Raw genomic sequence first — 18,021 nt, 5'->3', positions numbered from 1 at the left:
TAAACATCTACAAGTCAGACTCACCATCACAAACACCTGCATATCATTCATGGAAAAACTGTCTTAAGTCTATTTACCAGAGCACACAATCATGAAGTATAGAGGATTTCATATTTCATATTAACATTATATCATTCTAGATTACTGATTAAAAATACACAATTGGAGACAGGAGAGTAGGTAGATTCTTCCATATTTAACCAAGCAATGATATACACACATCTGTCTTTCCATCATTCCCATTCTCATCATTTTGTGCACCTATGAGTTGCTTATTAGAGGGTTGCTGATTTAACTATTCTTGACAATACTTCTTCCAAAGAACTTCAACTTTTGAGAGTTACAAACTTCACATTGATCTCTTAATCTTATGCTTTTGCCTTTGTAAACTATAAGTACAAAATCCTCTTTGTTAAATTTCTAAAATGTCCTAAATTAGAATAATCATAAAACTGAACTTTTCCTAAACCTTCAGGATCTGGATTTCTATAAGCCAGAGAACTCATTGAGTATCTTGACATTATCATTGCAGATCCATTTACTGGCAATGTCAATCTGAGAGAAGTAATACATAACATACTTAAATAAATATAATTACTATAGTCCTACAGAGTATATTCTTATAGCATGCTTCACTTAATCATTTTTCATTGTTAGACTCCGAAAAATAATGTATAAGCCCAACATGACGACGACTCAAAGTAAGCTACATTACTATTAGTCCTTTACAAAGCATCTGGCAAAAAAAAAAACAAAAATTGATTTCTTCAGTTTTAAAAATTACTTCTATACTGGATATTGCCATATAAAAATACATTTTTAGTTTATCATGGAATTACAGTTTATATAAATATTGTCTGGTTAAATTGTTTTAGTTTCAGTTAACTCTCTGGGGTAGAGGGTGTTGTCCTTAGTAACAGCAATGGAGCATAACATAACACATAACCAACACTGCTAGAAAGTCAAAGTAAACTTGTGTATATCAAATAAGAGATTTTCAAAATGGAAGCTAATACTTAATATTACAGATATCACCTAGAATTAAATTGTTCTAATAGTGGTAAGAGAGTGGTATTTTTGTAATGAGAATTAAGATTAGGTATGTACTATTGTGTGTACTACTGAGTATATATTCAATTTTTCAGGTATGATCTTCATAATAATAACAATGATAATTCCATATGATCTGCTCCTGTCATTTTTGCAGAAATGTGGTCCAAAGTTATTTACTTTGGGAGAAATTCAAAACAAAATAACTAGATTAATAGATTTTTTTATTTTCATCAAATTTAAAGGTCATGGAATACTTCTGGCCACAGTGAAATTCAAAGGTGAATCTTAAAGCAATTGAAACTGTATTTCTCCTGATTAAATGTGTGAGATTTTTATTTTTTAAACATAATGATAGGCACATTCAGAAAGGAAAAAATATCTTAACATAAGCTATTTTCCTCTACATATCAATTCATGAAGCTATCAAGAAATTACACGTGTGCTATATTGGTCTCAGTGCTTTTAAGTCTCATAATAAAATGAGAAACTTGACTACTTGCAACACATCATCAAATTTGTACAACCATATTTTCATACAGCAAAATTTATACAAATTATGTCATTTGAAAGATACTTAAATCATTAGTTTTCTGAATATATTTGGTTGTGAACTTTAGAAATCCAGCATTAGCACACAGTGTCCCACTTCCTGTCTTTTCTCTGTGTCATTCCTAACACCTTTGCTAACTCTATGCTGCAGACTTAGTACTTCAAAATGCACAATCATTGCCGGCAGTTTTAGGTAGTTAGATGTTTATCCAACTCAATTTCTGTCAAAGCCCTTTTGCATCTCTCAATATTTCATGGCCTTTATAAGCAAAATTCTCTCATGTATCCATAAGAATTCTTAAATTTAACACTATGTTATAAAAATTCCCTCTTCTTTAATTTGAAATTCTGCCTCACTTTTGATTATCATTTTTTGAATTTTATGCCCTGTCCTTGACTGGTGTTGTCATGGAGTGCTATTCTATAGTTGGGCACATAACTACACTTGTGGTTCCAGCCATTCAGGTGTGTAAGCCAGTATTGTTTGAGACAGGTGTTTTGAAGCATTCTGGGCACTATGCAGATCCTATAACATTGCACCTGCGTCCAACTTCCATATTATCCCTAGGAGTAGAAACCTACCCATAATTTGAAATGAAAAACTACATAGTCCAGTAATGCTTCTAACCAAGCACAATAAGTGACAGGAGCATCACGAGGTTATTTTGTAGTACTTTCAAGACTATCAAACCTAATTATAGCTCAATGCATTAGGAAAAATGCTTCTATTTATTATTTGTTGCTTAAGACAGTATCAGGTTTTTAATAAAATTTCAGAATACTAAGAAACACATTTTAAAAAGTAAAATTGCAAGAATTTCTGCACCATTTCTTAATGCTTGATTCTCTGTCCTGATGTATGGTGAGGGTATCAGTATTCTTTCTCATACCAACCTGAAACTTCAGGGGGATTTCAGTGTGCCATAAATATGTGTCTAATAAATTTTGTGGGTTTTTTTCCAGACAGGATATCATGCATCCTCTCAGGAGGCTCTTGAATTTACTATGAAGTGTACTTTAATTCTACCAATTAACTCTGAAATTGAAAACTGCTAGTAGAACACACATGAAATTTAGGACTGAAATCTAGGTCCCTACTTCATCCTGCTTCCGGTCCTCATCTTTCATGAGGGATCATAATCCCTGCTAAATCAAATGATCCCACAAAACCAGCCCAGCCGTAGCTCTAACTTCTTTCCTTTGGATCCACTTACATGTTACATGTTACATGCCACATGTTACATGTTTACCCTCTCTCATTCATATCCTTCTTTCTCCCTTTCCATTTGCTCCTTCCTTTCTATTTCTTTTGCTCCTTTTCAAAGCAAATTAAGCATTCTAAAACAAATACTTTAGGTTTCTTAAAACATTAAGACTAACAAACTTGAATGTTATCTGTTTAGATATGAGTAATTGTATGACTGATTAGAACATTAAATTTGCAGATTATATCAGTCTATGAGTATTAATATAATCACATTAATATTTACTATGTTGGTATAATTTTATTATAATATTATGATTGTGGTTCTTGATTTGTATTTTCTGTACAAAAAGTCATAAACTTACATTTCTCTCATGCTTTAATGAGATGACCCTTTCTACTATTATCTTGGTATGAAGAAGGAGAAGTAAACTTTTTCTGCATGATTATAATATGAAGATATTTTCTCTTTAAACTCATGTGGTTGGTCAAGCATAAGAATCAAACTTTCATTAGAACTGCACAGATAGTGTGGAATCAAGTACTATATTAAAGGGAGTTTGATGCAACTCTATCCCTTTGTTCAATTATAAAATATAGGCAGAAAATAAAACATAATTGTTATAAACTTATGAAACTTTGGATTGTTAAAATAGTAGATATCTAAGAAAAGTACATTGGTATACAGTAAAAAGTTGAATAGATAAATAACAGTTACACAAATAGCTGCATTGGTTTTGTTTGGTTTCTTTATTCTGACACACATTATAATAAAATCCAAGGAAATGTTAGCACATCAAAAGAAATAACGGGAGCACACTCAGCCTACAGATGAATACATATGTGATATGAATTTTTGCATTTAAATTATTTTATGACTAGAGAAACAGCTCAATAGTAAAGAGTACTTTCTACTCTTTCTGATCAGTTCCAGGCACTCTGATGGCAGGCACACAACCATCTGTAACCAAAGTTCCGATGGCTACTTCATGCCTGTGCAGGTACCATTATACATGATGCCTTTACATGCAGACAGGTAAAACACTCACACATTTAAAACTTTTAAAAAAAGTTGACTAACACATAAAGATAATTTTTTGTATTATTGGGCTAATGTAATATTTCTGTACTTGTAAAGACTTTTTAATTTTAGAGCAGGTTAAACACGTCTATCTTTCCAAGTGCTCGCTTGTCAGTCTGTCTTATCAAATGAGAGGAAGATGCACTGGAGATAGGGATGGGGAAGAATGGGAGGTCGCAGTAGGTGGTCTGCTATGGAGCTGGGGGTTAAAATGGGGCACTGGATTTGGAGGGAAGGACAGAGACTTGAGTACATGTGGCTAGCCTACCTGACTCCTTAACCAGCATAGCTGGTGAGTTTGCAGGGAGTGTGGACTGGTGTTGGGTTCAGAGATAATGGGATGATTTATGGCAAGAAACGGGGAGGAGGTCTATGAGATCCTGTGGAGGTGGCTGCATGTGGTTTGAAACAGAGCTCAAAATGAGCCTAAGGGATTAGATTTGGTTGGAAGAGAGGGGGGAGATGAAAAAATTAATATGAAAACTTGCAAAATTCGATCTTTATCCTTTGAAAATAAGTACTACATTAAAGGTATCTGTTATCAGTACACTGATATCTACTTAGTAAACAGGGTCACTGTCTTCTCAGGGTACAATCTAACATTGGGCAGGTAAATGTGAGTTATGTGTTATCTATTCTGGACAGCTTGAAGAGCATGCCCAAAACTAGAACAAGTTACAAACTGTTCCTGGGCTTGTAAAGGAAAGATACTGACATGGCAGGCTGTCTTGGGTTTTACAGTTCCAAACAACATGCATACATCACACGTGATGTTTTGAAAGTACTCCAAGAGGCATCCGTAGCATGCAATGGTCTGACTGAGGTGTGGACACCACAGACTTCTAGAGTTCACCCGCGCAAGGTCATCCCGGAAATCTGAGGTTTGTTTGGAATCACTCTGAGACTCTCTTGGACTCTTCTAGGCTCTTCTCTAGAGAGCCCTGGTCTGCAGTAAGCAGTTCTGCTCCTCCTTATGAGCAAACCTTCACAGTCCAGGAAATCTGAGGTTTGTTTGGAATCACTCTGAGACTCTCTTGGACTCTTCTAGGCTCTTCTCTAGAGAGCCCTGGTCTGCAGTAAGCAGTTCTGCTCCTCCTTATGAGCAAACCTCCACAGTCCAGGCTGCAGACTTCCTACTGCAAGGCTATGGAAGCTAGAAATCAGGCCTTAACCAGGCCTGGAAACACAGAGGAATAATTTCTACTTTTGTAAAAGCATTAAACAGAGCCTTATCTTAACTTTTAAAACCTTAGTCACAATTTCTCAAACACCGGCTGTCAATTCCATTTTTATTCCCTCCTAAGGAGTTGGAAAAATAATCTTGTGCTTCTAAACAATTGCAAATCCATAAGAAATGAGGACGCTCATCACCCATCACCGACTGCTGCAGTGCCTGGCCCCCAGTTTCCCACAAGATCACGTTGGGGAGTCATAAGCTTTCACTAGCTATTTTAGCTCTTTTCCTAAAACCAATTCCTGCCTTGTTTTTCAGGGTCCCAAGAGGCTTCCATCTTGTCATTTCTTTCTCTGCTCTCCCCGTGGCCATTTCTGTCGAGGTCACCACACCGAAAATTGATTGGCTCCTGATGTCATTACATCTTTCTCTCAATAGCAAGCACATTCTTTTCACTGTGCAATTCCCACTGCATTTCCCTTCAGTCTGCAGACTTCAGAGAGCTAGCTTTTCTATAAGTTTCTGATCATCTTAAAGTTAGCCAAAATAATATTTTTACACTTCTAATTTTTAAAATTTGTCACGACTTGGAAAAATATTCTATGTGATTTGTATAAATTATATTTTAACCTTCACAAAGGTCTCAGGAAATTGACCAAACGCAATATATTCATATTAAAACATTAAGAGATATAGGAGGATACAATTGAACACAACTGCTGTCTCAACAAGTAAGGTCTCGCATTTTGTTTTTGTACTTTTTACTTCTTTTATATTAAAAATTAGGAGTCATTATTAATATATTTTAGAAACTCATGGCTTTTTCTAGAACAGTGGTTCTCAATCTTCCTAATGATATGACCCTTTTATAAGTCCCTCGTCTTGTGAAACCACAAATTTATTTCCATTTTTTACTTCATAACTCCAATTTTGCTATTGTCAGAAATCATAATGTAAGTATCTGTATTTTTCAATGTTCTTAGATGATACCAGTGAAACAGGCATTAGACCCTCAAAGGAGTCATCACTCACAGGTTGAAATCTGCTGTTCTGCTAGATCCTCCTGTCAGCAAGATCTTTCAAAACCACTGTGATAATCTGTATCTTCAGTATTATGTCTCCTGTCTATGGAACCCATTGCAAATACATAACTAAGCATGTAAATTGATAAAATTTAATTAATGGTTTAATATTATTCACCACAGGCATCATTTACTTGATAATCCTCTAAACTGTAAATATCGTTGGTAGTTTGAATAAAAATGACCCCTTTAATCTCATCAGGAAGTGACACTATTTGAGGAGGATTAGGAAGATTAGGAGGTGTGATCTTATGGGAGTAGGTGTGACCATGATGGACGAAGTGTGTCACTGAAGTGGAATTTGAGGTTTCAAAGTCCTCTGTTTGTCTGTGGATCTGAATATAGCTCTCAACTATTGCTGGAGTAGTAGCCACAAACATGCTTGCCAACATGCTACTCACCATACTGATCACTGACTAAGATAATACTGTAAGCAAGTCTCCAATTAAGTGTTTTCTTTTAGAACAGTTTCCTTGGTCATGGTGTCCCTTAGAGCAATAGAGGAGTAACTAAGACAATATCCTCTCCTCACTCCCTCCCTCATCTCTTTGTACAGGTAGTCTCAGAAGGCTTCCTAATGTTCCCTTTTCTCACATCCCACAGAGAAAGAGAGAAAGGAGGTCCAAAGCAAGACAGTGGGTAACCAACAATGGCATTTAGAGAAGCCAAAACAAAATTAGTGAAATTTACTTCTCTTCATAAGATGATATATAAAATTTGCATGGTAGAATAGAATAAAAGCTCCAGAATATTCAGAAAAGCAATGGTCTTAAAATAACAAAGAGGATAAAGTACATCAAGTGCATGATAAAAAAATATTCTATTTTTTCTGACTCTGAGATAATTTATACATAATAAAATGCAGGTACTCAGTCTTTAACTCTGTAGCAAAGGAATTAAATGATACATGGAAAATGCACGTTAATGGTTGGGAATTAATGACTAAATCCCAAGCATAAATATTTTATGGGAAGGAATATACTATTTTGTGGAAAGGAAAGACACACAAATTTAATGGTGCCATGGATACAGGTAGGATTCAAAAGCCAATTTCACAGAAATGTTTCATGTCCACAGACCCCCCCTTACAATAACGGTTCATTTCCCATAAAATATGGACCACAGACAGCAGTGGAAATTGTGAACACAACGGTGATGTCACGATACATGGATAGAACTTTGCGGAAATCGATGGCTCCAAACACAAATGCCTATACAAATTTCATCTAGTTAAAAACCTGGGGGTTGGTTGGGGGTTGGAATTTTAGCTTTGTTTGAAATGTAAAAATAAAACATAGAACTTCACAGTGATATATTGTTCTGACTATGTAGGGAACTATTCTTGCCCCTGCACGAGGAAATAAAGCACAATGCTGGAAGTGTTCTGGCATTTTGCCACATTGCCATTTTCAAAACAGTGAGCATCTAAATAGATCTGGTTTCAGAAGCAATAAAATACTCAAATTAAGTATTTTTGGTTCTCCATTTCCATAAAATTCAAATATACCTTCAGCATATATTTTTCCTTCATGTTTTTAAAGAGAATATAAATTACTCAGAGAATTATATTTAAAAAATCAACAGTATCCAAATTTCAGTACTATGTACCCATCATCACTACTAAGTTATTTTCTTCAAGAGTTTTCTCTATTCATGTACAAGTATGTTTATTTTTCATGTGTATGGGCATGTATTAACATATTTGTATGTGTTATACATTTTATTTATTTATTTATTTTTGTAGTCCTGGGTATCAAAAGAAGCTTTTACATATGCTATGCAAACACTCCACTACTGAGTATATTTGAGCATTTGGACTTTAGAAGATTTCACTGTCTGTCTGAAGTACATTGAGCTGCTCTATAACTCTGGATGACCTAAAACTCATTATCCTCAAAATCTTTGAGGAAACAGAAAGTAACATTCTAAAGGAAGAGTTCCCAACAGAATGACACACTCCTTGTTCTCTATGACAACTAACCTTCCATGAGCACACAATACCTAACAATTTCTGATTAGTTCTCAGGAAAAGGTGTTAGTGCATTTTAAAAATCTGCCTAGACTTCACTGGGATAGGTATATCAGGAAAGTCCTGATATACTTCTAAGGAAGTATATCCAAAGGAAACCATACAAGTCTGGGCCTCACATAGAAAGCATCACATTCTTGGCAGACTGGCCAATCTGAGGAGAGTCTACAGCCAAGGCAGCCAATCAAAAGTGTCACAGAATGGACAGGTTTAACAGAAATGTGTTTTGTCAGTGTTCTGATGGCTAGAACTTTAAGGTATAAGTGTGGGCAATTTTTTTCCTGAAGCTATTCTCTTTGATTTATAGACAATTATCTTGTGTCTAGAGCTTTTCCCACTGTGAAAATTCTTTTTGACCTGCTATTCTTTAAGAAAACTAGTTCTTTGGATTAGGGTGGATTAAGGCCAACATTCACTAACTATTTACTTTGATCACCTCTTTTGAAGGACCCATCTTCAATGTCAGTTCCATTGTGAAGATTTTGGGATTAGGACTTCAAATTTGGTTGGCACAAAAATAGTTCGTACTGGTCTCCCATTATTAGCCTCAATTTCAAGTCCAATTTTAGGTAAAATGTACATCCTTAGAGACAGATGATGTGGAAAGTCCTTCTCTATATGTGTTGCTTTTACTGGTTAATAAATAAACAAGCTTCTTTGGCCTGTGATAGGACAGAACAGAGCTAGGCGGAGAAACTAAACTGAATGCTGGGTGGAAGTAGGCGGAGTCAGTGAGTAGCCATGTAAACTCAAGAGGAGAAAGACGCAAGACACCTGCCAGATGGAACCTTCCTGGTAAACCACAAGCTTCATGGTAAAATATAAAATCATGGAAAAGGATTAAATAAAGATGTAAGAGCTGGCTAGCAATACACTTAAGCAATTGGCCAAGCAATGTTTTAATTAATATAGTTTCTGTGTAATTATTTCAGGATTGAGCAGCCAGGAACAAAAGAGCAGTCTCAAACAACAGACAGCTTCCACATAAAAACCCACTTCAAAAGAGCACAATTTGAAAGGCAGAAGGGGCATATTCTAATGCAGATCTCAGTAAGGCAAAAATATATCTGCAAGGCTGAAGATGATCCCATGAGGCTTAGTGCTGTGTTCCAGGTAAGGCAGGAGCTCCATTTCCCTAGATCTGGGAAAGAGACAAGTCCCCAAGGCTTCTGCTGACATTATGACCTCCTGTTCGCTAAGGCTTCAGGTGGGATCACTAAAACTAAAATCTTGCTGATGCTTTGAAATCAGGGTGACTATGTTAAAAGTTACAGTTCCTTTTGGTGGAAGACAGCAAGATATTTGGGTCTACTCCTGCATCACATGAATTCTCAAAAGATAGGAAGCCTCTTTTGTTTCATTTCTTCCTGCCTCTGTTGTCTACAGTCCTAGCTGGCGATATTTACACCAAATAGTTGACTAAAAATACATGGCAACCAAATGTCTTCATCATAAGTCATTGTTCCAGGACTCTTTCACCTCACCTCAGCATCTCACCTCTGTACCATCCCTACCCCTTCCTTTTCTCTACCCCATTCTCTCTCCTACAAGACTTGATTTTCAACTACCTCAGTCATCGAGTACTTGTTCATTTTTGCTTAAATATTTCTCCAACTTATGCTTCCTTTTTATGTTACTATAGCAACCAGGGCATGCCTTCAACATTTTGTTGAGAATGTCAACTAAATATCAAGTTAATTAGTTATTTTGTGTAGTTATTCCTCTTGCAGAACATAGACCCTGAGAGATAACAACTTAGTCTAATTTTTTCCACCTTATAACAAGGACTACCTTTCTAGAGCTTTCTGCTATCTTGACACAATTCCATCTGAAAACTGAACAGCAAATATCAAAATGAAAGCCCCCTTTAACTCCTACAATGTTACTATGCTTCTGCTCAAAGTAACAAAAAGCAAAATTTATATTTTTCTCATTAAATTTAATTCTTCGTAAAAGTTTCCATTAAGTATAATTGAACCAATTTTTACTATCTAGTTGTCACATACAAGAAGTGGCATGTCGTTTGGAACCAGTATGACATGAAGAGTTAACTTGAGAAAACTGCAGAGGGATACTGGTTTTATTGAGCCTCTTCAGCAAAGACAGAGGTGTAGCATACAGCTATTTCTTCAGGGACTGGGTATGCACAGCAAAGTGCATGTCAAGTGCCAGTGGAGTACAGGAAGCAGAGGAGAGCCAAGCACCTCTTGGTTGTGGATGACTGAAAGAACTATGAGGAATGCTATAAAGTCATACCAGGGAGGGAGGTCTGTGTAGCATACAAAGAGTGGATCTGACATAAGTGTGGTACTAATCCAATGGGAAATTCTTAGATTCCAGGAAGCACGGACAACTTGCTATTGAGTTCTATAATTTTTCATATATGTGTTTGGAGAGATAGTTCAGGAGTTAAGAACACTAACTGGTGTTCCAGAGGACCAGGGTTTGATTCCCAGAATTCACCTGGTGGTTCATAACCATCTTTACTACAATTGCAGGGAATCCACTACCCTCTGATGGCCTCTGCAGATACTAGTCATGCATGTGGCACACGGGCATACTTGCAGACAAAACACTTATATACATAAAATAAAATAATATAATTTAAAATATAATTCTCCGTTAATATTTTATCAGAAGAGCATAATAAAAAAACTTTAAAATACACTTTAAAATTTTTCAATGGCCTGTTCTAAAACTGACAAAACTTCCTCCAAGTAAATGTAAAAATATACTGTTTTGTTCCTTTGCTTTTCTTTGCCATTTTCTTTCTGTTGCTCACAAAGTAATAAATGAAAATGGCCGTCTAGAGACAAAAGGGAAGGCTTTCAACGAACAAATCTGTTCCCTAAATTGAAGGATAGAGCAATAACATTTCTAGGTGGAAAAACTGGGCTGTCACCTTCATAAGATCTGAATACTTTATCGACTTTCCAACCATGCGCGTTAGTCCTATACAATTCAGATAGGATTTCTCTCCATGAAGAAGGAAAAATGATCCGCCATTAAAACTAAAACAGGCAGCACTTGAGACTCTCAGAGCAGCCTTTGTTTCCTATAAAGATTTTAGGTGAAATAGTACACATCAGGTTTTCACTCAAGATACCAAATGCTACCATTAAAGGTCGGGCTGAAACACACTTTCTTACACATCTCCACACCCAAACATTCGGCTGCTAAGAAGATGCTGCGGGAGCTGTATATTCCTTTTGTTGAATTACTTTTTATTACATACAACCATAGGTGCTATTAAGTTTTTAAAACTTATTTACATGTTATAACTCTAAGAATTGTAAATATCCTAAACACAGCTAAGACTTTTTTGTTTCTGTTTTTGTACACCGTGAAATTTCCTCCGAGGAGGCATGAGCATGAGGGAAAACCTGATCTCACTTGTCTGCCATCATATTACTTAAGAGCTGGACTTTAATGGGAACAAACTTCTTAGTGGCTTAAAGTCTCAGTGCAAAATTATTTTCCTCTATTCTTATATTCTTCCTTCATTAAGCTCCTAACTAAACAACGAGGAGATACTTCTGTTATTCCTTACTGCCTCACCTTAGAGGTCCCAGCTGTGTGTGAATTCTGTCTCATTGGGGCTTCAAACACCCCTCTCAATAGCTGACTTATCCAAGGTAATGAGTCACATATAATACTTAATCTTTCTGGGACTGAAACAACTGTTGATTCTTTAGTTCACAAGAAATTGCTCACGGACAAACTTCTCCAATTTGTCTTTCTTCTCGATCTTCATGGTAGCAAATACCCCTCAAAAAGTCTTCAAATGCCACTGTTCCCAGTGATCTCTTGCCCTCAGTAACCTTCATTGTTGCTTCCACATTGATTTTATTTTGAATATATTCTGTTTTCCTTAGTGGCTCACCTATTCCTTACTTCTAATGCTCCTGTAATTTTTGTTTCCAAATATTACTGACATTGGCCTTTGATTCTCCTACTTTGAATCATATATAATTCCTTATTCACCTGTTTTCACCCTACACTCTGATAATATTTCTATTGTAACCATTAAGGGATAATTTTATTTTCAAATATGCTCACTGACTCAAAATGAATTTTCTGTTCTTTAGCATTATATATAGGGAAAATTAAAGGATAAAACATAAAATTCTATAATCATGCACAGGTGATCAGATGTGTGTGACCACAGTGTGTCAACCTGAATAAGGTACAGCAGTTAGACAATAGCTTAAAAGTACACATAAAATATGGAGAATATATACTGTACTTCTCTGTCAGTTTTGTGGTTATGAATCTGTCTAAATGGACAAATGTCTTACTCATTGGTTATTTATATTTGGTTAATGAATTACTGAACATATGATAATATAATTTCTCTACACTTTTTATGACTTAACTGTTTCAACTTTGTATAATAATCATTACTACTTCTGCTTGCCAACAAAATTGAAGGACTTAGAAAAATCCAAGTACAGACATGACTTCCATAAAGACAAATAGACACAGAGATAATGTTACATAAAAATAAAGACAGTCACTAAAGTCCTGTGAACACTGTGTTCTTTTGCGTTTACCAGCTTCACTGATTATCAATCCTGGTGCCTTCTGTTTAATGTGGGAGGCAGAGGCAGGCGGATCTCTGTGAGTTCGAGACCAGCCTGGTCTACAAGAGCTAGCTCCAGGACAGGCCCCAAAGCCACAGAGAAACCCTGTCTCAAAAAAAACAAACAAACAAACAAAAAAAAAAAACAAAAAAAAAAAAAAAGATTACTGTAGCGTGCTATAGCCATTTGCATATATTTTCATATTCTGGTGACACAGGGAATACTTGCACAGGAAGTTATCCTGGTAAGTCTTTTTGATGAATAAGAAACAAGAGCTGCTATGATGTGCAGACATTGCACCAAAGCACTGAAACACTGACAGAATAAACCAAGGCTAGGATCTAGGACAGCGATTTCAGTGATGCTAAAACTAACCTCAAATAAGTCTTCATTTTTTTTTTTTTTTTTTTTTTTTTTTTTTTTTTTTTGGCCAAGAAGAACCTGAACTCAGTCAATTTGAGTAACAGTGACTCACTGTTATACTTATTCTTCCCTCCAGATGTATCCCGAGGATCAAGCATCATTTTGCCCCAGAAGTGTCAGCAAAACTTTTGCCATAGGACCCGTAAACTCCAGAACGTTCCTCTTGGATTTAAACGGGAATGCCATCTTCAAAACCACCTCTTTTAAGTCGAAGCTTTGGCCTCAGAATCCCAGCAGTTAATCATCACAAAAATAACCAAGTTTTGGAAATGAAATTTAGAATTTTAGCCTGACTTGCTTTACAGTTTTATTGGGTAGGCTGACCATGACTTCAGTGAGGCTACTCCAAGGTGTCCTTCAAAGCTGCTGATTTTAACACTGCGTATTAAGAAAGAGCCAGAGCTAAGTCTTTCTACTGTAGTGAGCCTAGAGGAGACCCTGGAAGCAGAAAATATGTGTTTGCTTTCCATGGACTGCACCCAAGGTGTCACAAACTAAAGGAAGGAAAAAATGATGTAAACTATAGTGAAACTGAATTTCTTGAAATGCATTGGCATGCACTTTTTCTTAAGGTAATAAGTCATACAGTTTTCAGTGTACATAAAGGAAACAAATCGTGTAATATCCCGTCAGTTTTTAAAATAGAAGAGTCAAACTTAAAAAAAAAAAAACCATTGCCTGAAATGTAGTAGTTACAGACTTTAAACCTCTTGTTTCTGTCTTTCTTGGATTAAAGTCTCCCGTTTTAGCATCTGTAATTTTACGAGGAAGCATGAGTAGCTTTTTCATCACCTGAGATATTTCTACACACTCTAGCAGTCTGTGGCATACACAGTTATCTGTGAGCAAAGCATAGGTTAAGTACATGTGACAGAGATGAGCCCCGAGATTAAGTATACACTGTGAAATGCATGTGGATGCTCATGATTTAAACCAATGAACTGTGGCCTGAAATGATATCACAGGAAGCACAGCAGTAAGGGGAAGGTTAAACCTACTTGCATCTCGGCTCATTAAACGCAGTTAAAGTGCACATCCCCTCATTCTGACAGTAGTGATCACAAGGGTTCTCTTTCTGGTCACAGCGCTGACTTTTAAACCCCACAGAGCATCTGCAGAATTCCAGTAAAATACAACTGAATAAAGCGTCTGACTTTTTGCCATATATGTTTTAATTTATCTTATACATTGAAAGTAATATAAAATAAAAATGTTCCCAGGAATGCTTTCCTCCCTCACATATACCCTGATGGGATGTTCCTCTGAGAACTTGGGGGACAGGATGCTTATTGGATTCACTCGTGGGCACCATTCCTTTACTCAGTTAAAACAAAACTCAGTACAGTGACCACATCAGAATGGCTTTAGGTGGTCTGTTCTAGGAAATCAGCAAACTGAGATGGAAAAAGAAATGTTAAATTTCCTAAGTAGTAACCCAGCTGCACATAATGTACTCTGAGAGAGCCATGAACTTAATTGGTTTATATTTTTTCATTCTCTAAGTCTAATACAATCATCAGATCATATTATATATTTGAAAACATAGTCCATATTCTTTTGAGAAGCATATTCCTAGTACTGAGGAATAGACAGACACGTGCGCGCGTGCACATACACACACAATAATCTGTAGGTTTCACATAGCTTAATAAGGTCAATAAAACCACATCAGTTTTCCAAGCATTTCCAAGTTGAAACTTGTGAATGTCTGAGATGATACGATGCTAAGAACTGAATGAGCTATTCCTCGAGAGATCTTTAAGAAACTGATGAGAAAGGGTTTATGTAGCACATGAGTCAATGAGGGATAATTGACCAGAGATATACATGACACACCTACTTTAAAAAAATATTGGTGGAGGAGGACTGAGAAACCAAGGACAACGGCAATGAGCATGAACTCTACAACATGGACGGGCTCACTGTGAGCCTTGTCAGTTTGGTTGCTCACCTTCCTGGACTTAGGGGGAGCTGGGAGGACCTTGGACTTAACATAGTGAAGGGAACACTGATGGCTCTTTGTCTTGGAGAGGGGTGCAGTGGGGGTATGGGTGGAAGGGAGGGGAGGGAAGGGGGAGGAGGAGGAGAGGAGATGGAAATTTTTAATAAAAAAATGAGAAAAAAAATAATACCCCAAGAAAGGAAAACATTAGGATCATGACTCCACCTACATGCAGCTTTGTCTTATGCAAATTAGCCACATTAGGAGATACTCACACACACACAGGTACATTAATTTCAGGATCCAGCTGGCATGTGCCACCATTGTAACAGTAACCGTCACATAATTGACAGCTAGAGGCAATCTTTCCATTAGTGCAGCTGCAGCAACAAAAGAAAAAAAAAAAGCATAGTTACCACCAGCATTATTGGTGTTGAACGTTGACACATAACATCTGAAAGCTAGAATAAGCTTCATCTGAAATCCTCTGGTTTGGGTTTAAATCTGGGTCTGGTTTGCAGATGTGCAGATATTTGTTTATTAGAATAAGGACAGATTATTTTTGCATTTTACTAATTTTCAACACAGTTGTTTGATAAAACTTTAAAGCAGCTAAATATATGTTTAGAAAATACTCTTGTATATCACTCATATGTTAGGGCATTATGAATTTATTTTTCAGTTAACTGGAACTTGGTCACTTAACAGTGAGCTCTATAAGCCACACTACAGAAGTAGAATGAATTTCTGTTCTCACTATAGGATTTTCTAGAAAGAAATGTTAGCATTGTAATTATTTTAAACCTGTATGAAGGTATATATATATTCACATAAGAGTACATGAGTTTATGTTCTTTTTTTTTTTTTTTTTCTCTGCAGCTTTTTTTTTTTTTAGAGCCTGTCCTGGAACTAGCTCTTGTAGACCAGGTTGGCCTCGAACTCACAGAGATCCGCCTGCCTCTGCCTCCCGAGTGCTGGGATTAAAGGCGTGCGCCACCACCGCCTGGCATGAGTTTATGTTCTTGTGTGCGTAGAGGCCAGATGAAATATTGTGTGTCATCCTTGGAAATGTTATTCACCTCTTTCAAGGAAGAGACTCTCATCGCCTAAGGTTAACAATTAGGTAGATTTGTTAGGCTGTTCACAACCATCATTTTGGTTCTGTCTCTACAGAATTGGTTGCCCGATGGTATTAGTTTGTGAATATGATTCTGTAGGTAAAGGTTTTTGTCAACCAAGTAGATGACAGGCAACTCTTACACTTGGTCGTCTGGCTTTCACGTGCACTGTTATATGATTGTGCCCCAAAGCTGTGCACACAGGCATAAAAATAAACATTATTGGAAATAAATATATCAAATTAATTCAAATGTTAAATACATATTATTCAATTCAACGTCAAACATGTTGCTTTGTTTTGAGTCAAGGTGTTACTTTCTAGCCCAAGCATATATGACACACTACATAGCCAAGTCTGGTCTATGATTTCATATAAGTTCTTGTACCTCACCCTATAGGATGCAGCACTTACAGGTGTGAGCTTCTATGTCCTTAACATTTTTGTTGTCAAAATTGAGTTAGTTAGTGAAAGTCTAAAGCTAGTAGTGAAGGAGTCATGCAGGAGCACAAACAGCTGAGTACTCTTGAAAATCACACCTCAGAGACTAATAATAGTCACATTGCATTCCTGGGCTGGAAATAAACACCATCTTCCTTCCGTGTAAAATGGACCTAGCAGTGCTAAACAAACAACAACAACAACAAAAACACAGTCTTGTATGTTAAACAAACAACTGTATTGGCCATGGTATACTCCTGAGAAAATGTGGAAAATGTATATATCTATGCTCCAGGTCATTGGGTAACCTAATTTCCTTGCTGAAGCATTTTTAAAAAGCTGTATACATGCTGTTTTAAAGGAGATTACAATTTCATGCAGATATTGGTCATCAATTGATAACAAAGTCAGTTGTTTTACAAGTCCAGACATGACTTTGGTAGTGATGTAAGGCTTCAGCTCCATTGACTGATATTTCTGACCTTCCTGTGGTAGGTGACTTTTGTAGAACATCCCTTCCTAGCCCTGGAGTTGATTTTACTAATAACGTTATATCATCTCAGCTTCCTCAAGATACAGCACACCCTGTCTAGAGTATTCCCAAGTGACATTAAAATCCCTGAGAACGATAGGAAGCCAACCCCCTCTTAGTATTTGTCTTACTATATGTACATTCACCTGTTTTCCTGTATATTGTATGGTGGCTAGAAATGTACGATCTGAATATATTTTTGGTCAGTTTTTGAATTTGAAGACAATGCTACAGAGATTATATTTCAAAATAGAATATCTTTTAAATATCAATAAGAGTGATGAATTCACTATGTGCAAGTTGTAAAATTGGACTGTGTAAACCCAGAGCCCATCATTGGATAGGTCTCACATTCCTCATTAATAGAGAGTGTAAAATCTTTTACAGCTGATCTGAACATTGGCTTTACAATACACACACAAAGTGAGCCAAAATAGACAGTCAATAGTACTGCTTTCTGAAATATTGAATGTTAAGGCACTTCTTTTCCTTCTTTCCAACTTTTATTGAAAACAAAGGCAGGAAAAGTTATAAATCATTATTCTATTAAAGGAATAAGGTCAAAGAGGAAAAATTATCTCATTATATATTGTAGCGTTTTACCTAAAATGATAACTATATACCAAATTATATTAAATAATAGTAGAAACAATTCAAATTAATTGTTTTAAATTCTTGTTTTCAACATCTGTGATAATTTTTGCTCTTTTCCTATTAATGTTTCATTTGGTTTGTAATTGAATGTAGAAGTTTTTAAGTATTTTTAAGTATGGAACAAATACCACTTAATGCCTCAATTTCCTGTATGTCA

The 18,021-nt window shown here is 36.2% G+C and overlaps 1 protein-coding gene across 1 annotated transcript in view; it reads right to left on the bottom strand.

The window, feature by feature from the left end:
- Lrp1b (LDL receptor related protein 1B) overlaps window positions 1-18,021 on the bottom strand; it is a 1,542,993-nt gene that overhangs the window by 17,492 nt on the left and 1,507,480 nt on the right. The window contains exon 86 of the mRNA XM_042055373.1: window positions 15,396-15,500. Within this exon, the coding sequence (XP_041911307.1) occupies window positions 15,396-15,500 (105 nt within the window). The remainder of the gene's footprint in view (window positions 1-15,395; window positions 15,501-18,021) is intronic.

The sequence above is a fragment of the Arvicola amphibius genome, chromosome 7 (assembly GCF_903992535.2).
Source record: "Arvicola amphibius chromosome 7, mArvAmp1.2, whole genome shotgun sequence".
NCBI lineage: Eukaryota > Metazoa > Chordata > Mammalia > Rodentia > Cricetidae > Arvicola > Arvicola amphibius.
The sequence above is the reverse complement of the archived record's forward strand: the minus strand, read 5'-3'. Positions and strand labels throughout refer to the sequence as shown.